Source organism: Carcharodon carcharias, chromosome 30 (assembly GCF_017639515.1).
Source record: "Carcharodon carcharias isolate sCarCar2 chromosome 30, sCarCar2.pri, whole genome shotgun sequence".
NCBI classification, from domain to species: Eukaryota; Metazoa; Chordata; class Chondrichthyes; order Lamniformes; family Lamnidae; genus Carcharodon; species Carcharodon carcharias.
Genome location: NC_054496.1, coordinates 31,804,871 through 31,826,616, shown reverse-complemented (window position 1 = coordinate 31,826,616; position 21,746 = coordinate 31,804,871). Strand labels below are relative to the sequence as shown.

General features: G+C 41.9%; 1 protein-coding gene across 1 annotated transcript; it reads left to right on the top strand.

Annotated features, from left to right (window-relative positions):
* Positions 1-1,143: 1,143 nt before the first annotated feature.
* On the top strand, positions 1,144-21,009 carry LOC121271242 (zona pellucida sperm-binding protein 3-like). Its single transcript, XM_041177065.1, has 15 exons — positions 1,144-1,259; positions 1,348-1,451; positions 1,543-1,720; positions 1,807-1,933; positions 2,014-2,102; positions 2,189-2,310; positions 2,596-2,732; positions 19,437-19,552; positions 19,641-19,744; positions 19,836-20,013; positions 20,100-20,226; positions 20,307-20,395; positions 20,482-20,590; positions 20,677-20,809; positions 20,888-21,009. The coding sequence occupies exons 1-15, from the start codon at positions 1,144-1,146 to the stop codon at positions 21,007-21,009; spliced, it is 1,851 nt and encodes a 616-aa protein (XP_041032999.1).
* Positions 21,010-21,746: the final 737 nt, after the last annotated feature.

The window sequence follows — 21,746 nt, the reverse complement described above, 5'->3', positions numbered from 1 at the left end:
GACCCTGGGGACAGCAGGTTGTCGGCCAACCAGGATCTACTCTCAGAACCACACTGTCCTCTTTGACTATGGACTGCATAAGTGAGGCAGCAGGTTGCAGGTAATGGGAATCCTCAGCTCTTGCTCTAAGCTTGGGCTGTAGATTGTTCCCCACTCTTCATTCCAACACTGGGTGAGATGTCAATGATATTGAGTGGATAGCTGCTTCCTGCTTTATAAAACCCCAAATTAGCTTTCTATTCTGTATTGTATTTTGCTTTAACTGGTTTCTGAGTATCTCTGAACTTGTGACATCAGCCCCATTGGTCTTGAACAACCTTTTTGGTTCCTCCAAGCTTTTCCTTTTGCTGTTTTTGAGGATTTTTAGACCTATTCCCCTCATTCAGATCAATCCAACTAGAGGCTTCGGTTTCAGTCCAGTTTAATCCAATTGAGTTGTTTCTTAAATGAAGAGAATGGAATGAGAATTGAAATTTATTGGACTAGAGGAACTCCACACTTCTCACTTTCCCAGTCATGGTAATAATTGGGGCCCTTGGTTTCAAACTGTTCTATTTCCATGCTCCATATTACTGTCCAATTGTGGCTCCTTTTACTGTTAACTGAAGCTGTCCTTTTGTTGACTCCCTTTCCTATTCATGGATCCTGGTCTTGTTCTGATGATCTCACTCTTTGGATAAAGGGCTGAGGTTGCATAGCAACTAAAACCCAAGATGAGGTCACAAGGCCCCTCAAGCCTGTTCCCCCAATCATTAAGATCCTGGCTGATCATCTACACAACCTCCATGTTCCTGTCCTCTTAACATATTCTTAGATTCCCTTCATGTCCCAAAATAAATCCAGCTGCCTTGAATGTGTCCAATGACTGAGCATTCCCACATCTCTGGAGTACAGAATTCCTAAGGTACACGATCTGCTGGATGAAAGAATTCCCTGTCACAATCTTAAATGTCTGACCCCTGACCTGAGATGACCACCCCAATAGTAAACTCTCTCCAGCTGGGGGGAAGCAGCCTCTTCACACTGACCCTGTCAATCCCCCTCTGAATTGTTTCCAGGGGATGGGATGACTTCATTGTTAACCCCTGTGCAGAACATTCTCATTTCAGATCAGTTCTTCATTCCTTAACGTGATTCTTTCAGATGACTGGAGATTTCCTCATCTACACCACCCACCTGAACCACACCCCAGAGTATCATGGATCTGTCATTGTGAGAACGAATGGAGCTGTCGTTCCCATTGAGTGTCGTTATTTTAGGTGACAATCTTTAATCTCTTTGTCAATAAGATCTACAGCTGCTGGTGGTCTCTGAAGTTGTCCTAAAATGACTCCCCTTCCTTTCCAGGAAGGGCAATGTGAGCAGTGACCCCATCAAGCCCACCTGGATCCCATTCAGCTCCACCAAGTCTGGAGAAGGGCATCTGTCATTCTCTCTGTGCCTAATGAATGGTATGTGATGGGTGGATGGGGAGTGATTTCCTGTAGTCACTCACTGGGAGTTACAGCCACTGTCTCTAACCCTTGTCCTCTTGTACTTCAGGTGACTGGCTTACAGAGCACACTTCGACTGTCTACTACCTGGGTGAGCTCATTCACATTGAGGCCTCTGTTTCAATGACCAACCACATGCCCCTGAAGCTCTACATTGACCACTGTGTAGCTACATTGAGCCTAGACAAGGACTCCACCCCGAGATACAGCATCATTGACCACAATGGGTAAGGAGCTCTCTGCTTTCTCCAGCTGGTCTCATCTCAATGGCTTCACTTGATTCACTTCTTGTCCCTTTTGAATCTTTCTTCAGTTGCCTCCTGGACAGCAAAGCTGAGGACTCCTTTTCAACCTTTGTGTTGCCAGGAGACGAGCGGGAGCTGGACAAGCTCCGGTTTGACCTGGATGCGTTCCGTTTCCTTGGAGATGACCGTTCCTTGGTAAGAGGAAGCTGATCATTGGGGTCTCCATGTTGGGAGGGAGTCACTGAATCATGACTTGTGTTGAATGTGTCCCTCAGATTTTCATCACCTGTCACCTGAAAGTTGCTCCAGTAGATCAGAGGGATTCGAGGACCAAAGCTTGTACTTTCCAGAAGGTGCAGAATGTGTCAGTTCCCACTCTCTCTCCCTCAGGGATGTGTTGTGTGGGGATGTGATGCACAACCTGGTTGATGGGCTGTTTCTCTTGTTTAGCTGGACCCCATTGGAGGAATCGAGCATTGACATTTGTGCCTGCTGCCATGTGGGTAACTGTGGTGCCACAAGGGAGTTGTGGTTTGGTTCCAGAGGAAGGAGAGATCTTGTACCTCAAGCTGGTAGGACATTGATCCTCTAGATGTTGGAGATCCCCCCTTTCCCCTCTCTAACTGGAATGTTTGATGTTGCAGAGAGTGAAGCTGGATTGAAGTGGGAGGGTGAGGCCTCACTTGGACCCCTGCTCATTCTGGATACTGATGTGACCAAGCTGGCAACAGAGTCCCTGAATGAGGCTGAGCGAAGGATGCAGGAGAGGTCTCCAGGTGGTGAGTTGGCCGACTGCTGGTTTCCATTGTCCCCTCAGTGTTTCCTTCACTAACCATTGGTTTCTCATTGCTTTGTAGGTGTGGAGTCTGAGGTGGTCCTGATCGTGGCCCTGACTGTGACAGCTGTCTCTCTGATCTCTGCTTCATTGCTGGCCTTGTTCCTGTACAGGAAACACAAGCAAACTCAGGTCAACCATGACCAAATGATCAATAAAGTAGTGATTCCTTGATATTCTGTCTGGGTCTTGATTTGTCTCCATCCTCAACATGTGAAATGTCTCCATGGAACTATTGGCTGGCTTCAGTGTATCCAAGCACAGAACTAGGCCTCCTGAATGATGGAACAACAACAAAAGTTGTTGGAAAAACTCAGCAGGTCTGTCAGCATCTGTGGAGTGAAATTGGGTTCATGTTTTGAGTCCAGATGTTTCCCTTCAATTTTTCCAGCAGTTTTTCTTTTTGTTTCTCATTTCTATCTTCTGCAGTATTTTGCTTTTATCTGCTGAATGATGGGTTTACTGAAGGCAGAGAGAAGCACTAACTTTCACTCCTTTGGGCTGCTGCTCATGTTTCTGCCTACATCAGACCCCTGGCTCCTTAACTTTAACTATCTGGGGTGGGCTAGGGGCAGTGAGCAGGTCTGGTGCCTCCATGTGGACCTGCTCCTGAGCTTGGCTGGTGTGGGTGTTTACTCAGGCTGCCTCATTCTCTTCCATGGTGATGCTCACCCCCTGGAGAGGGACACACAGTATTGGAATGTTTGAGGTTTGCTGTGATCAGTGGGTATGAGGTCACAACTGCAACCATTATTTTAGTTTAATCACGCATTTGATTTTTTGTGACGAATGAGCTAAAAGCTATTCTAAATTGTTTTTGGGCAGTGATAACTCATTCTCACTGAGCAAACTCAGCACTAAAGCTTGTGTATTGTGGGGAACAGTGAACATGCAGATCAAGCACAGTAGGTGGAATAAGAACTAGCATAGTTTAGTAACATGGTCTGAGAGAAACATTATCTGCTAATAACTGTTAAGTAATTATTTTTCAAGTGCACCGGCTTTCCCATCTTAATACAATCTTTCTGTACATGATTTAAACAGATGAAATCCTACTAATTTAATGCTGCTTTGAAAATCCTTCTTTCATCCCAAGGGATCCTTTATGCTTTTGGGCATTTGATTGTTCGCTAGTTTTGATATCACTGGACCTGTGATTTACAGGCCCAAGCTAATACTCTTGCTATAGGTTGTGGAATTTAAGATCAGTTAATAAATCTGAAATATTAAAAACCCACTTGGTTCATCGGTGTCTTGGAGGAAAGGGTATCTCCCCTCTATACCTGGTCTGTGTGTGACACCAGACCCACAGCAATGTGTTTCACACTAAACTGCATTCTGCAATAACCTGGCAAGTTACTCAGCTCAAGGACAAGTGCTGGACTTGCCAGTGATGCCCATATCCTGAGAGAAAATTTTAAAAAATGTAAGATTGAATTCTGAAAACTAAGTTACACATCCAGAATACCTGAATTATGAAATTAAATAATAACTATGTATGGGGCTAAACTGTCAAATTATTTGGGTTGGTGAATGAGTGTGTATGGACTTCCAGAGGGCATTCAATAATCTCTCACAGCCAGAATGGATGAGAAATGAAAATGGTGATTGAGAGAATCATCAGACCATCAGGATTTGGCATATGTTAGTTTCCAGGGATCTGATCTGGTACCTGAACTTCATTCATGACTTAAATATCCAACTGTCTATTTGCACCAGTTTTCAGGAGATGTTAATCATCAGTCTGAGAGGAAAAGGGACCCAAATGAGATTGAGTGAGTGGGTCAAACAATGGCAAATGTCATTCTGTGCAGGTGAGTAAGATCAACCACTCTGGAACTAAGCAAGGGACAATTGAGTTTTTGTCTGAATGGTGGAGGAAGAAAGGTTTGAGAGAATTATAACAATCATTATAAACTAGCATAATGAAGATTGTTGGAATATTGGACTCTCAAAGGTGGGTGAGGGGGGGATGTGATGCTTCAGTTTTAGAGAACCTTGGGTACACACACATCTGAATTTCAATCTGGACTTTGGGAACCAAACATCAAATGACACTTCTGTTCTCTGAGTTTCAATACTGATTGTTTACATCCCCAGACTTCAATTTGTTCAATGTTTAACTTTCCTGAATTTGAAGATTGATGGCTGATCTGATTGAGCTGTTTAAACTGTTCCAAGGATTTAGTAGGGTAGTGATGGGGGAATTATTTCCTCTCCTGTGTTATTTGAAGTCTGGCTCAGCCTTAGGTAGTTACTAGAAAGAGGGATGGTGTCATTGGAAAGGGATTTATGTAATCAGCTCTTTTAGAAACTACATGCTTGGACCAGGGCCACAATGAGAAAGCTTCACCCCCAGGATTAGCTACATTTAGGACACATTTGTCTGTACAATCACGTGACTACTAACGGCCGTAGGAAAGTTATATCTACAATCACGACATTTCCTCTCCCTTTAGTTTTCTATTTAAAAAGAATATTTTAATCCACGATTTATACATATATGTGTAGGTGATGGGATTAAAGATTAAATCTCCAAGGTGTCTTTCTAAAACATTTAAGCTGTGTAGATCCATCACTTGTGATTTTCCCACTGGATCGACACGATCAGGAACTGCAGTATCAGGGACATCCTTTGACAGTAGTAGTTCAGAATTTGGGACTTCAACAGAGACATCGGGTATGTCTATTCAAGGTGGATCTGTCAGCTCAGGGATTAAAGTTTCAAGATGTCTTGTGGAATAGCTGATTGTTGGAATGTCTCTCTAAACCTAAGATGATCCACATGTTTTCAAACAATCTGGTCTTTCACTTCCATTTGGAATGACAAAGGTCCAGTTTCAGAGAAAATTATACCAGGAACCCGACTAGGTCCATTTCCAAAATTCCACACAAAAACTGAATTTCCCACAGGAAATCTTCAATCTTTACTATGAATACAGTGATTTAATTTCTGACTGCTCTGATTCTTCTCTACCTTCCCCATTAAGGTTGGAAACACCAGACTAAACTTGTATGAAGGCGACGTTTCATCACTAGATCAGATGGTGTTGAACCCGTAGTTGCTGACCACTCATACTATAATTGAGAAGAACAGGTTAAAGTCGAGTTTCTAAAGTACCTTTGGATAAAACTTCTTCATTCCTGTTGTGAAAGTTTGCACTGCTCTTCCAGCTAACCCACTTGATGATGGATGATATTGTGCTGTTTAATATGTATCATTCCATTTAAACTCATGAATCTCTGAAATTCTGTACTAGTGAATGCTGGACTGTTATCTGAAACAATGACTACTGCTAGGCCACGTATACTGAAACATTGGCACGGCTTTTCAATAACTGTGCAATATATCAGTGATCTAACTTCATACACATCCATTCACTTGGAATGTGCATGAATGATCAATAAAAACAAGGTGGAATGGCTTTAACCTCCCTCATCAGTATAGTCCAACACTCTGGTGAAATGTTGTTCGTGCAGATGCTGGTGTTATTTCTTCACTCCAAATATTACTGATAAACATTCCTTTTCAAGTTATAAATTGCCCTTCATGGCTTCAGAGAGGGTTCTGGAGACATAGACAATTGGCCTTTCAAAACCATCATCCATCCTGTGTGGCCACACCACTCCCACACCGTGAGGAGATGCATCAAGCATCACAGGTTAATATTAATTCTTTTGATGGGTCATAATGCACTAGTAAACATGATGTATGTATTAGCTTCTTGACTTTCATGAAGGTGCTTCTCGTTGTGCATTCCAAACTTGGTTCTTTTTAAAATTAAATGTAAAGGTGCAAACACTGTTGACAAGTTTGACAAGAAGTGACTATAATCATTTATCGTTCCCAAAAAAGAGTTGAGTTCAGTGACACTGATTGGAGAAGGTGCCATTCAATTTCCCTGACTTTCTCCTCTACTCCTTTGGCATCCGCTTGGTGAAACAAGGCAGCAAATTGTGTCGCTTGGAAGGCATATTTCTCTTCTTTCAGCTGTACACTAGCTTCCAAAAATCACATTGAAATCTTTTCTAGGTTGACCAACAGTCAGGCTTCCATTGGCCCTGTGATTAGGACATCATCCAGGTATACCACTGCACGGGGAAGTACTTGCAGTAGACTTTCCATGGTCCTTTGGAAGATTACATATACAGATGTTATAACAAAGGGGAAGTGTGTATATTGTTGCAGCCCTTGTGCATGTAAATGGTTCTGTGCTGTCCAGCTCTAGCTGTTGGGATGCATGGGTCATGCCCAGTTTGTATTAGGATTTTCCTCCAGCTAGATAAGCGTACAAATCATCAATTCTTGGGAGAGGATATTTATCTAGTTTATGTCACGATGAGATATTAATATCTATAATGTAATTGGAAATCACTTGTAAAATGGATTTGTAAGGGCTCTTGTGTCTGTATGTTTGACTGTGAGAAAATAATTAGATTAATGTCAGCCAGTCTGGGAGCTTTGGTGAACAGTCATTCTGAGATGTTAATTAGATGAATATAAGGAGAAGGTAAAGTGTAAATTTGCATTTGTTGATTAAAGAATTAAAGGGCAGGACTAAGATCTTGCACCTAGCTAGAAGATGCCAAGCAATTTGTTTATTTTTTTCCGCTTACTAATAAAATTGGTGGAATGAAAGGATATTATTACTGGGAGATGTAACATTAACTGCCTGGTGATACAATGGAAAATTTAAATTCAAAGAAAACACTGGGTATAAACGGAAAAGAGTTTGTGTGTGTAAGACAGAGACATTGATGATCTAACCAGCCTGTAAGCCTTACAACTGTGTCTGCAAAGGAACCAAATTGCAAGGAACCTCATTTTGAATTTGTAGGACCAAATATGCTTTCCCTGGTGTTTGTTTAAAGTCTATGGGTTATTGATGCCTTAGTGGAAATTTACCTGGAAGTGAATAATTTGCAGATTTGTTTAAAAGTTACGGTGGTACTAATTTGTAGAAGTGTATTTGGTTAATTCATTGTTAAGTTAATAAATGTTTAATTTAGTTTGATATAAGAACATACTGAGGCACAGTGGTCTCATTCCTGAATTCAGAGCTGTAAATCAAATATACCAGTTGAAAATACAGGTTATGAAATTTGTTCAAGTTTCTCTCTGGGATTTAAACAACTCAGCCTGTACCAACTGCTGTGTCATAATAATTGGCGGCTCTTGGCGGGATAATATTTGTAATTTCTTCATTCGTTCAGAATTGATAAATCTTAAGGATATGAGTATGAGAAGCACTTTGTATTCAGGAGTTGGTGAGGCTGCAAGATAGCTTTGGAAATTGCTAAGACTTGTCTGGGAGTAGAAGATATAACTCTGATTGTGTTACAAAAAGAATCCAAGGATAAGTTAACAGATTTGGAAGATAAGTTAAAATTAGTGTTGCCTGTAGGGGTGAAGAAAGCAGATATAATTAAAGGTACAGCACAGCATCTACAGTTGGAAGTGATAACTGACACCAGTGAGTCACAGCTGGAGATAATGAGACTTGAGTTACAAATGAAGATGCTGGAACCTGAACAATCAAAGGGACTGAAAAAATCATCAATTAGAAGCAAAGGAAAGAAAAGGCCATTTCAAAGGGAACAAGCAGGAAAGCTGGAGAAAGAAAGGAAGCTGGACCTGGGATTTCAGGCAAGAGAGAAGGATAAAGAAAGAGAGGCAAGGGAAAGAGAGAAGGGAAGAGAAAGGGAATAATTTCTTAAATGGTTTGAGGTTCAAAAAGAGATCTGAGGTTCTGAGGAGAGTTCTGATGATGAAAAAGCCTTTAACCTAAAGCCCAATGGGGAGATGATTAGATTTGTACAAGCTGTTCCAAAGGAAAAAAGATGTTGAAGCATTCATTTTGTTCAATGTTTAACTCTCCTGATTTTGAAGATTGATGGCTGATCTGATTGAGCTGTTTAAACTGTTCCAAGGATTTGGTAGGGTTGCTATGGGGCAATTATTTCCTCTTCTACGTTACTTGTAGTCTGGCTCAGTCTTAGGTAGTTACTAGTAAGAGGGAAGGAGTCATTCAAAGGGGATTTATGTAATTAGCTCTTATAGAAATTATATGCTTGAACCAGGACCACAATGAGAAAGCTTCACCCCCAGGATTACCCACATTTAGGACAAATTTGTCTGTACAATCACGTGACTACTAAAGGCCGTAGGAACAAGATGTCTTGTGGAATAGCTGATTGTTGGAATGTCTCTCTAAACCTTAGATGATCCAAATGTTTTCAAACAATCTGGTCTTTCACTTCCACTTGGAATGACAAGGGTCCAGTTTCAGAGAAAATTATACCAGGAACCCAAGTAGGTCCATTTCCAAAATTCCACACGAAAACTGAATTTCCCACAGTAAATCTTCAAACTTTACTATGAATACAGTGATTTAATTTCTGACTACTCTGATTCTTCCCCTTGAAGTTTGGAAACACCAGACTAAATTGCCCTTCATGGCTTCAGAGAGGGTTCTGGAGACATAGCTGATTGGCCTTTCGGAACCATCATCCATCCTGTGTGACCACACCACTCCCACACCGTGAGGAGATGCTTCAAGCATCACAGGTTAATATTAATTCTTTTGATGGGTCATAATGTACTAGTAAACATGATGTATGTAATAGCTTCTTAACTGTCATGAAGGTGCTTCTCGTTTTGCATTTCATGACCAAACATGGTACTTTTTGAATAGAAAATGTAAAGGTGCAATCACTGTTGACAAGTTTCACAAGAAGTGACTATAATCATTTATCGTTCCCAAAAAAGAGTTGAGTTCAGTGACACTGATTGGAGAGGGTGCCATTCAATTTCCCTGACTTTCTCCTCTACTCCTTTGGCATCCGCTCGGTGACACAAGGCAGCAAATTGTGTCGCTTGGAAGGCATATTTCTCTTCTTTCAGTTGTACACTAGCTTCCAAAAATCACATTGAAATCTTTTCTAGGTTGACCAACTGTTCGACTTCCATTGACCCTGTGATTAGGACATCATCCAGGTATACCACTGCCCGGGGAAGTACTTGTAATAGACTTTCCATGGTCCTTTGGAAGATTACACATACAGATGATATAACAAAGGGGAAGTGTGTATATTGTTGCAGCCCTTGTACATGTTAATGGTTCTGTGCTGTCCAGCTCTAGCTGTTGGGATGCATGGGTCATGTCCAGTTTGTATTAGGATTTTCCTCCAGCGAGATAAGCATACAAGTCATCAATCCTTGGGAGAGGATATTTATCTAGTTTATGTCATGAGGAGATATTAATGTCTATGATGTAATTGGAAATCACTTGTAAAATGGAATAGTAGGGGGTCTTGTGCCTGTATGTTTGACTGTGTGAAAATTTAATTAGATTAAAGTCAGCCAGTCTGGGAGCTTTGATGTACAGTCATTCTGAGATGTTAATTAGATGAATATAAGGAGAAGGTAAAGTGTAAATTTGCATTTGTTGATTAAAGGATTAAAGGGCAGGACTAAAATCATGCACCTAGCTAGAAGATGCCAAGCAATGTGTTTATTATTTTCAGCTTACTAATAAAATTAGTGGAATGAAAGGATATTATTGTTAGGAGATGTAACATTAACAGCCTGGTGATACAATGGAAAATTTACATTCAAAGAAAACAGTAGGTATAAACGGAAAAGAGTTTGTGTGTGAAAGACAGAGACATTTATTATCTAACCAGCCTGTAAGCCATTAACTGTGTCTGCAAAGGAATCAAATTGCAAGGAACCTCATTCTGAATTTGTAAGGCCAAATATGCTTTTCCTGTTGTTTGTTTAAAGTCTATGGGTTATTGTTGCCTTGGTGGAGATTTACCTGGAAGTGATTAATTTGCAGATTTGATTAAAAGTTACGGTGGTATTAATTTGTAGATGTGTATTTGGTTAATTCATTGTTAAGTTAATAAATGTTTAATTTAGTTTGATATCAGAACATTTTGAGGCACAGTGGTCTTATTGCTGAATTCAGAGCTATAAATCAAATATACCAGTTGAAAATACAGGTTATGAAATTTGTTCAATTTTCCCTCTGGGATTTAAACAACACTGCCTGTACCAACTGCTGTGTCATAATAATTGGGGGCTCTTGGCTGGAGAATATTTGTAATTTCTTGCTTAGTTCAAAATTGGTGAATCTTAAGGATATGAGTATGAAAAGCACTTTGTATTCAGGAGTTGGTGAAGCTTTTTGTTAATGGTGAGGCTGCAAGATGGCTTTGGAAATTGCTAAGACTTGTCTGGGAGTAGAAGATATAACTCTGATTGTGTTACAAAAGGAATCCAAGGATAAGTTAACAGATTTGGAAGATAAGTTAAAATTAGTGATAAAAACAAAAAAACTGCGCATGCTGGAAATCCAAAACAAAAACAGAATTACCTGGAAAAACTCAGCAGGTCTGGCAGCATCGGCGGAGAAGAAAAGAGTTGACGTTTCTCAAAACGTCAACTCTTTTCTTCTCCGCCGATGCTGCTAGATCTGCTGAGTTTTTCCAAGTAATTCTGTTTAAGTTAAAATTAGTGTTGCCTGTAGGGGTGAAGAAAGCAGAAATAATTAAAGGTATAGCACAGCATCTACAGTTGGAAGTGATAACTGACAACAGTGAGTCACAGCTGGAGGTAGTGAGACTTGAGTTACAAGTGAAGATGTTGGAACTTGAACAATCAAAGGGACTGAAAAAATCTTGAATTAGAAGCAAAGGAAAGAAAAGGCCATTTCAAAGGGAACAAGCAGGAAGGCTGGAGAAAGAAAGGAAGCTGGACCTGGGATTTCAGGCAAGAGAGAAGGATAAAGAAAGAGAGGCAAGGGAAAGAGAGAAGGGAAGAGAAAGGGAATAATTTCTTAAATGGTTTGAGGTTCAAAAAGAGATCTGAGGTTCTGAGGAGAGTTCTGATGATGAAAAAGCCTTTAACCTAAAGCCCAATGGGGAGATGATTAGATTTGTACAAGCTGTTCCAAAGCTTAAGGAAAAAGATGTTGAAGCATTCTTTATTTCATTTGAGAAGATAGAGAAAATGATGAAATGGTCACTGGAGTATTGGACATTGTTGTTACAATCCAGGTTGTTGGGTAGAGCAGATGAGACTTTTCTATCTGAAGAGGTATCAGTGAAATATGATGTGTTGAAAAAGGATATTTTGAGTGAATAGGAGTTAGTTCCTGAGGCCTACGGGCAGAAATTTAGCAATATAAGAAACAGGCTGGGCAAAATTATATACTTAGTTTGAGAGAGTAAAACAATATAAATTTGACTGGTGGATTCCGGCATTAAAAATAGATTTTTTCCCATTACCCTTTTAAATCCTAGAAGGATCGAAAGTGGGCAGGTGAAAGGAAGTGGGTAGTTAGGGAAGAGAAGCAGTAGCTGGAAATTCCCAGAAATTTTTTTCTCAGAATAAAAAGGAAGGTGCTGAGGGTAGGAGTTACTTTTGAAAATTGAGTTGTTTTCATAGTAATAAAGTGGGGCTTACAAAGTCAGTGTGTTGGAAATTATAGAGAAAGTCCGTTGGAATTATTGGGGGGCAGAAAAGTCCTGGAAAGAAAGTATTGTGGGTTCTGAGTTTCTGGCACAGGAAAACCAATTGTTTGAGAACAGGTAAAGCAGTAAGATTCAGTGAAAGGTAAAGGAGTGGGAATGTGTTCACGATTTATCCAGGAGAAATCGGAGGGGCAAGTTGCAAAAATGTTAAAGACTTTATGTGTGAAGGGAAAGTCTTTCCATGTGTCCAGGGTGGAGTAGGTAAAAATGTTAACATTTTAAGAGACACAGGGGCTAGTCAATCATTAATGTTGTGGGATAGTGATATTTGTATTGAGAGGGATTACTGCAGGAGCAGGTGATAATAAATGGGGTTTGTGGAGATGCTAAACCTTTCACCCTTGTGGAAGATAAATTTCAAGAGCAAATGGAAGAAAGGGGAAGTTCTGGTTGGAGTTGTGGAATCATTGCCCTTTGCAAGGTTTCAAATTATTTTTGATAAATATAGCTGGATCAGAGATTTGTGTGATACCTCTGGTAGTTGAGTAGCCTGTAAAAGTGTTTTCCACAGAGGTGTTACAGACAGAGCATCTTGGTTTGTTTCCAGCTTGTGTGGTAAAGAGATCATAGGCTCATAGATTGAAACAAGAACCTACAAGCAGGGGAGGCAGCTCAAAGGCAAGAACAAGGTGTCAAAATCCAAACAGCTGGCTCTGTGTTTAATAACTCTGTTCAGGAAGAAAGCACAATTCAGCAGAAATGTTTAACTCAAGGAGGTGAGTGGAGTTACAGAAAAAATGATTTGCAATTAAAAAGTTATATCAGGCAGCTTACTCAGAAAAAGAAGCAACATGTATTCCAGTATGTTATTACCTTAAGGGTGATATTTAAATGAGAAAATAGAGGCCAGATTATGTCTCAGCAAATGGAAGTTGGAGTGAGACACAGCAGATTGCTAGCCCATTAGGGTGTGGAAATGAGATGTTGAGAATTGATCATGAAAGGGGTGGGTGGTGACATTTAGGAATTAGGAAAACAGAGGAAAAGATACAGAGGTTTTTTTTATGGCCAGGATTGCACATGGATGGGGTGAAGTTCTGTAGAACATGTCACCCATGTCTGGAAATAGGGAAACCACAAGCATTGATTAAGCCGGCACATTTAATTCCAATACCAGCATTTGAAGAAACGTTTACTATGGCCATGATTGATTGTGTAGGATCCCTCCCACAGAGAAAAACTGGAAATCAGTACTTACTGACAATAATTGATGTGCCTAACAGGTTCCCTGAAATGATACCTTTAAGATATATTACAACCAAGAAGATTGTGGAATAATTCACTGAATCTTTTACAAGATATGGTTTACCTAAGGAAATTCAATCAGATCAGGAGTCAAATTTCATGTCACAGCTATTTAAGGAAATAATGGACAGTTTGGGGATAAAACAGTTTAAGTCAACAGCTTACCATCCAGAGACACTAGGTGCTTTGGAAAGATGGTATCACACTTTAAAACTATGATAACAGCCATACTATCAGTATAATCCACAACATCGGAATAAAGGAATTCCATTCTTGTTATTTGCTATTAGAGACCCTCCTAATGCACTGCCTGGTTTTAGCCCTTTTGAATTAGTTTATGATCATGAGGCAAGGGGACCACTGAGATTGATTCATGAGAAATTGATGTGTCAAAACTCAGAATCTATTCTCCTGGATTACATATCACATTTCAGGGAAGAATTGAACAAAGCACATGAGTTGTCTCAGCAAGATTGAAAGATGTCACAGCTAGTAATGTAAACTCTTGTTCTATCCCCTGCTGTAACTGCCCAGGAACATAGGGACATAGGAATTGGGAGCAGGAGCAGACCATTTGACCCTTCGAGCCTGTTCTGCCATTCAGTTATGTCATGGCTGATTTTCTACCTCAAAGCCATCTTCCCACATCATCCCATTTCTTTTGATATCTTTAATATCTAGATTTAGGAAGGCAAATTGTTTGTTAGCCTTTATTGCAGAAGGATTTGAGCACAGGAGTAAAGATGACGTACTGCAGCTGTACAGGGCCTTGGTGAGCCCACACCTGGATTATTGTGCATAGCTTTAGTCTCCTTACCTAAGCAAAGATTGTCTTGTAATAGAGGGAGTGCAGTGAAACTTTACGACTGATTCGGGGGTTGGTGGGATTGTCTTCTGAGGGGAGATTGAGGAAGCTGAGCCTCCAATCTCTAGAGTTTAGAAGAATGAGAGATGATATTATTGAAGTGTTTAAATTCTGACAGGGCTTAAGAGGGAAGATGCAGGAAGGATGTTTCCCCTGGCTGGGAGGGTCTAGAACCAGGGATAGAGTCTCAGAATAAGGGACAGGCCATTTATGACTGAAATGAGGAGGAATTTCTTCACTCAGAGGGTGGTGAATCTTTGGAATTCTCTCCCCCAGAGGTCTGTAGTTGCTCGTCATTGAGTATGTTCAAGTTATGACCTATTGATTGATACTAAAGTTATAACCTGTCAACTTGAAAATACCCCTTTAATCAACTGCCTCTGCTTCCTGTCCATTAACCAATCCTTCATCCATGCGAATATATTGCTCTCAACTCCAAGAGCCTTTATCTTGTGTATGAATCTTTTGTGTGACACCGTATCAAATGTCTTTTGGAAATTCCAGTATACAATATCTATTGGTTCCCCTTTATCTACACTACTCATGACATTGTCAAAAAAATCTACAATACATTTGTCAAAGACTACTACCATCCTTTTGTAAAACCACACTGATGCTGTCTGATCATAGTCTGAGTGTCTGAGTGCATTGTTAATAATTCGATAATAATAGATGCCTGCATATTCCTGACAGCTGATGTCAGACTAACTGACGTATAGTTCCCTATTTTCTCTCTCCCACCTTTCTTGAATGGCAGTGCTACATTTATTAATTGGAATCTGCTGGGACTGTTCTAGAATCTAGGGAATTTTGGAAATTCATAACCATAGATCAACTATCTCCGCAGGTTCCCCTATCAAAACTCAGGAACCTAGATCTGCAGGTCCACGGTATTAGTTGGCTTTTAGCCCCTTAAGCTTTTCCAATAATTTTTCCCTGCTGATGTTAGTTACTTTAATTTCCTCACCTTTTGGAACCCCCTTAATTGCCCTGGAATTTAATTTCTGTCAGAGTCATGGTTACAAAGCACGGAAACAGGCCCTATGGCCCATTGTGTCTGTGCCAGCCATCAAGCACTTATCTACTGTAACCCCAATTTGTCTGCTACTGTGAAAATAGTTGTTCAAGTGTTTGCCATTGACAAGTTTCAGGAGATGTCCTGTCATATTGCTGTGATAAGGTTTAAAACTGATTAACGCCTGGGGTTAAAGTAGCTCTGGCATTGGAATGTGACACAAACATCTTAATGTCAGGAGAATAGGATAAAATAGTACATGTTGGGACTGCCAGGCGTTGGTGATTGATGTCCATGCAACTGGTACACCAAAACCCTTCATGCCTGCATTCCTTGGACTCAAGGGAGCAGAGATGAGGCTGACAACAGTGGGAATGGTCTGGGGAGAGAGTAAGGGTTTTATTGGTGACTGGGTCATTGAAGGTGCTTGAGCTGATTGGGCGCTGCAGAAATGTCATAGTGAACAGAGAGACAAAGGGAGGACAGTTGAGATTTTCTAGTAAAGCACATGGGATAAAGGAGGGTTGGTAGAGAGAAGGGAGATTTGTGTGATACAAGGAAGTGATCGGTGATGACCTTATCTGTGATCTACACGATGGGATTAGTGAGGCCGTGTCCAATGGCAAAGTTCATCTGCAATATCATAAACTCAAAGTTCCAGACCATAACCAGACCCTCACATTCAGAACCATTCACAGTGTCATTTCCAATAATGCAGTGGAGTCAAGTTCTAAATCAGGAATCTGCGTTATGAATTTTTCTGAGATCACCCCTGGACCAGCCTGATCCCAGAGTGGGACCCAGCCTGAGAGACCCTAACTTTTATTTCTTTGTTTAGATATGCGGAGAGTAGCTACTGAACAGAGTCACAGGAGTCAGCTAATGAACTGTTTACAAATGCACAAAACATTTATTAAACAATTGAAGATGAACTATAATACTATACCCCTTCACCCACAATTATGCCATTAAAGATATATGTGGGTTTATAAGGATAACACAAGTAACAAAAACTATCTTATAGTCTAATGTTCACAGTAAGTATACAGTCCTTGTATCAATAGGCACCCTATGATCAGACGCGATACTCTCTGAAACCAAGTGACAGATGCTACCTCAAAACTCAATGTTCCAGACCTTAGACAGACTCTCACACTCAGAACCATTCACTTTGTCAGTTCCAATAGTGCAGTGGAGACAAATTCTACATCAGGAATCTCTGATGGTTAAATTCAATAAAATATAGCATCCTTCTTATCTCACTCATTGTATTGACAAAGTCTCAAGAATCAGTGATAGAGATAGTCAGATAAAGCAATTTAATTCCATTCACAGCAAAAATCAACTTTCTGATAACTAAGTCTCCATATCCAGATGTGAAGAACAGAAACCTTCACAAGACAACAACTGGGCAAAACCCAGAAAGTTTCTTCAATGTTTACGGTGGATGTGGGGAATACAAGTTACTGAGTTGTTTACCTGATGTGTGTGGGGTGAATCACTACAAAATCCTCCGGAGACGCACTCGTGAGTCCGTGTGAGGGTTTTCGAGGGTGACACCGTGGCGACACAGGTGAATTGGTGAAAACTGTCAGCAGAGAATTGACCCAAAGAGAAGGAACTCTGGGAATCCGCTCGAGCTGTGCTGGACCTCACTTGGACATGTCCGATTCTGCCCTTGGCAAATCCCAAATCCCCATCGATGATAAATATGCAGGAGGATTCACTAAAACAGGGGCACTCATGGAGTGAGAGTTTACTCCACTTCCCTGGTGTAAATTTTATTCTCATCGAGATGAATGACCTCAGTGCTGGAGACTGGAACACGTTCTGATAGGAGCTGGAGAGTTAGTATGAATCTATCGCAAGGCACATGCAGCACACATTAGATAAAGAGTAAATTTCCATCTAGAACGCGCCCAGGAGATGTAGAGCATGGGGTTAGATACCGTGCAAAGCTCCCTCTACCAGTTCCATCCAACAAACCCAGGGGCAGCTATCGCTCTGAGTTAGGTAGAGATTAAAATTCTCTCTTCAGAGAGTTTGCATGAACCTATTGCAGGTCACATATAGCAGAATTTAAATAGAGTGTAAAACTCCCTCTAGAGGGTCCCCCTAAAACACTCCCAGGGCAGGTACAGCATGGGGTTAGATCCAGAGAAAAGCTCCCTCTACACTGATGCTATGAACCAATACAGTTACAGCCCAGGGTTAGATACAGAGTAAATCTCTCTCTACACTGTCCACATTGAACACTCCCAGGACAGATACAGCTTGGGATTAGATGCAGAGTAAAGCTCTCTGTACACTGTTTCTCTAAGTTAAAATTGGGAGAGAATTACAAGTTGTTGTTGTTGTTGTTGTAGCAGTGTGACAGTCTCCATTTCCCATCGCACCATTTATCAGTCTGAACGCCAGGCTCCCTGGGCCAGTGTGGGCAGTGCCCACCACTCATCCTCATGGATCAATGAACAAAACCACCTGAGATGATTGGATTATTGGTGCCTTCAACATAAGAACTTGTGGAGCTGAATTCAGTCAGGTGACACCAGAGCAACTCAGAGTGATTCCTATTGGTCCAAATAAAATCGGCCCTCCTGGTAAGAAATCCATGAGTTCTGTCATTGGTGGAGATTGGGGCTGGTTAATTGGTTCAGTGTTGCTGCTTCTGGTCTCATTGGTGTCAGGTGAGTGCAGTTTGTGTGTATAAAAGGTGCTGCTCGGTGGCTGAAGGGATGGTTGAGTTGTTTGGTATCATGGGGGATTTTGTAGTGAGGGCTTTGTTCCCAGTGCTGGTGTTGGTTGGAGTTGTTTGTGGCTCTGATACTTGGCAACAGTTTCTAGACCAGAGGTTTCCATGGAGCAGGGTCAAAGCCACCCCTGTACCTCAGACAGTCTCTCCTCTTGGGCCTCCCTTTGGTTCCCATTTCCATGAGTCTGAGGGTGGAAGTGTGTCTCCACTGCAGACTGTGATGGTGCAGTGTGGAGAGGACAAACTGCTGCTCAGGGTCCAGCCGGATTTATTTGGAACCAGGCACCTGATCAAAGCTGCTGACCTGACCCTGGGGACAGCAGGTTGTGGGCCAACCAGGATCTACTCTCAGAACCCACTGTCCTCTTTGACTATGGACTGCATGAGTGAGGCAGCAGGTTGCAGGTAATGGGAATCCTCAGCTCTTGCTCTAAGCTTGGGCTGTAGATTGTTCCCCACTCTTCATTCCAACACTGGGTGAGATGTCAATGATATTGAGCGGATAGCTGCATCCTGCTTTATAAAACCCCAAACTATCTTTCTATTCTGTATTGTACTTTGCTTTAACTGGTTTCTGAGTGTCTCTGAACTAGTGACATCAGCCCCATTGGACTTGAACCACCTTTTTGGTTCCTCCAAGCTTTTGATTTTGCTCTTTTTGAGGATTTTCAGCTCTATTCCCCTCGTTCAGATCAATCCAACTGGAGACATCAATTTAAGTCCAGTTTAATCCAATTGAGTTTTCTTAAATGAAGAAAATGAAACGAGAATTGAAATTTATTGGACTAAAGACGAACTCCACACATCCCACTTTCACAGTCATTGGAATAAATGGGGCCATGGTTTCAAACTGTTCTATTTCCATGCTCCATATTACTGTCCAATTGTGGCTCCTTTTACTGTTAACTGAAGCTGTCCTTTTGTTGACTCCCTTTCCTATTCATGGATCCTGGTCTTGTTCTGATGATCTCACTCTTTGGATAAAGGGCTGAGGTTGCATAGCAACAAATGACGGAATGAGGTCACATGGCCCCTCAAGCCTGTTCCCTCAATCATTAAGATCCTGGCTGATCATCTACACAACCTCCATGTTCCTGTCCTCTTAACATATTCTTAGATTCCCTTCATGTCCCAAAATAAATCCATCTGCCTTGAATGTGTCCAATGACTGAGCATTCCCACATCTCTGGAGTACAGAATTCCTAAGGTACAAAATCTGCTGGATGAAGGAATTCCCTGTCACAATCTTAAATGTCTGACCCCTGACCTGAGATGACCACCCCAATAGTAAACTCTCTCCAGCTGGGGGGAAGCAGCCTCTTCACACTGACCCTGTCAATCCCCCTCTGAATTGTTTCCAGGGGATGGGATGACTTCATTGTTAACCCCTGTGCAGAACATTCTCATTTCAGATCAGTTCTTCATTCCTTAACGTGATTCTTTCAGATGATTGGAGATTTCCTCATCTACACCACCCACCTGAACCACACCCCAGAGTATCATGGATCTGTCATTGTGAGAACGAATGGAGCTGTCGTTCCCATTGAGTGTCGTTATTTTAGGTGAGAATCTTTACTCCCTTGGTCAATAAGATCTACAGCTGCTGGTGGTCTCTGAAGTTGTCCTAAAATGACTCCCCTGCCTTTCCAGGAAGGGCAATGTGAGCAGTGACCCCATCAAGCCCACCTGGATCCCATTCAGCTCCACCAAGTCTGGAGAAGGGCATCTGTCATTCTCTCTGTGCCTAATGAATGGTATGTGATGGGTGGATGGGGAGTGATTTCCTATAGTCACTCACTGGGAGTTACAGCCACTGTCTCTAACCCTTGTCCTCTTGTACTTCAGGTGACTGGCTTACAGAGCGCACTTCGACTGTCTACTACCTGGGTGAACTCATTCACATTGAGGCCTCTGTTTCAATGACCAACCACATGCCCCTGAAGCTCTACATTGACCGCTGTGTAGCTACATTGAGTCCAGACAAGGACTCCACCCCGAGATACAGCATCATTGACCACAATGGGTAAGGAGCTCTCTGCTTTCTCCAGCTGCTCCCATCTCAATGGCTTCACTTGATTCACTTCCTGTCCCTTTTGAATCTTTCTTCAGTTGCCTCCTGGACAGCAAAGCTGAGGACTCCTTTTCAACCTTTGTGTTGCCAGGAGACGAGCGGGAGCTGGACAAGCTCCGGTTTGACCTGGATGCGTTCCGTTTCCTTGGAGATGACTGTTCCTTGGTAAGAGGAAGCTGATCATTGGGGTCTCCATGTTGGGAGGGAGTCACTGAATCATGACTTGTGTTGAATGTGTCCCTCAGATTTTCATTACCTGTCATCTGAAAGTTGCTCCAGTAGATCAGAGGGATTCCAGGACTAAAGCTTGTACTTTCCAGAAGGTGCAGAATGTGTCAGTTCCCCCTCTCTCTCCCTCATGGATGTGTTGTGTGGGGATGTGATGCACAACATGGTTGATGGGCTGTTTCTCTTGTTTAGCTGGACCCCATTGGAGGAATCGAGCATTGACATTTGTGCCTGTTGCCATGTGGGTAACTGTGGTGCCACAAGGGAGTTGTGGTTTGGTACCAGAGGAAGGAGAGATCTTGTACCTCAAGCTGGTAGGACATTGATCCTCTAGATGTTGGAGGTCCCCCTTTCCCCTCTCTAACTGGAATGTTTGATGTTGCAGAGAGTGAAGTTGGATTGAAGTGGGAGGGTGAGGCCTCACTTGGACCCCTGCTGATTCTGGATACTGATGTGACCAAGCTGGCAACAGAGTCCCTGAATGAGGCTGAGCGAAGGATGCAGGAGAGGTCTCCAGGTGGTGAGTTGGCCGACTGCTGGTTTCCATTGTCCCCTCATTGTTTCCTTCACTAACCATTGGTTTCTCATTGCTTTGTAGGTGTGGAGTCTGAGGTGGTCCTGATCGTGGCCCTGACTGTGACAGCTGTCTCTCTGATCTCTGCTTCATTGCTGGCCTTGTTCCTGTACAGGAAACACAAGCAAAGTCAGGTCAACCAGTGACCAAATGATCAATAAAGTAGTGATTCCTTGATCTTCTGTCTGGGTGTTGATTTGTCTCCATCCTCAACACGTTAAATGTCTCCATAGAACTATTGGCTGGCTTCAGTGTATCCAAGCACAGAACTAGGCCTCCTGAATGATGAAACAACAATAAAAGTTGTTGGAAAAATTCAGCAGGTCTGTCAGCATCTGTGGAGTGAAATTGGGTTCATGTTTTGAGTCCAGATGATTCGCTTCAGCTTTTCCAGCAGTTTTTCTTTTTGTTTCTCATTTCTATCTTCTGCAGTATTTTGCTTTTATCTGCTGAATGATGGGTTTACTGAAGGCAGAGAGAAGCACTAACTTTCACTCCTTTGGGCTGCTGCTCATGTTTCTGCCTACATCAGACCCCTGGCTCCTTAACTTTAACTATCTGGGGTTGGGGAGGTGCAGTGAGCAGGTCTGGTGCCTCCATGTGGACCTGCTCCTGAGCCTGGCTGGTGTGGGTGTTTACTCAGGCTGCCTCGTTCTCTTCCATGGTGATGTTCACCCCCTGGAGAGGGACACACAGTATTGGAATGTTTGAGGTTTGCTGTGATCAGTGGGTTTGAGGTCACAACTGCAACCATTAGTTTAGTTTAATCACCTATTTGATTTTTTTGACACTTGAGCTGCTGCTCTTGAAAGCTAATTTTTGGACAGTGATAGCTCATTCTCACTGAGCAAACAATGATTTAAAGCTTGTGTACTGTGGGGAA

What these genes read in the sequence shown, in the direction of transcription:
- LOC121271242 (XM_041177065.1), top strand. Translation starts at nt 1,144, where the DNA reads ATGACTGGAGATTTCCTCATCTACACCACCCACCTGAACCACACCCCA. An exon ending in CTCTCTGTGCCTAATGAATG is followed by an intron (nt 1,452 to 1,542) that starts GTATGTGATGGG and finishes CTTGTACTTCAG; the next exon opens with GTGACTGGCTTACAGAGCAC. An exon ending in GCAGGAGAGGTCTCCAGGTG is followed by an intron (nt 20,810 to 20,887) that starts GTGAGTTGGCCG and finishes ATTGCTTTGTAG; the next exon opens with GTGTGGAGTCTGAGGTGGTC.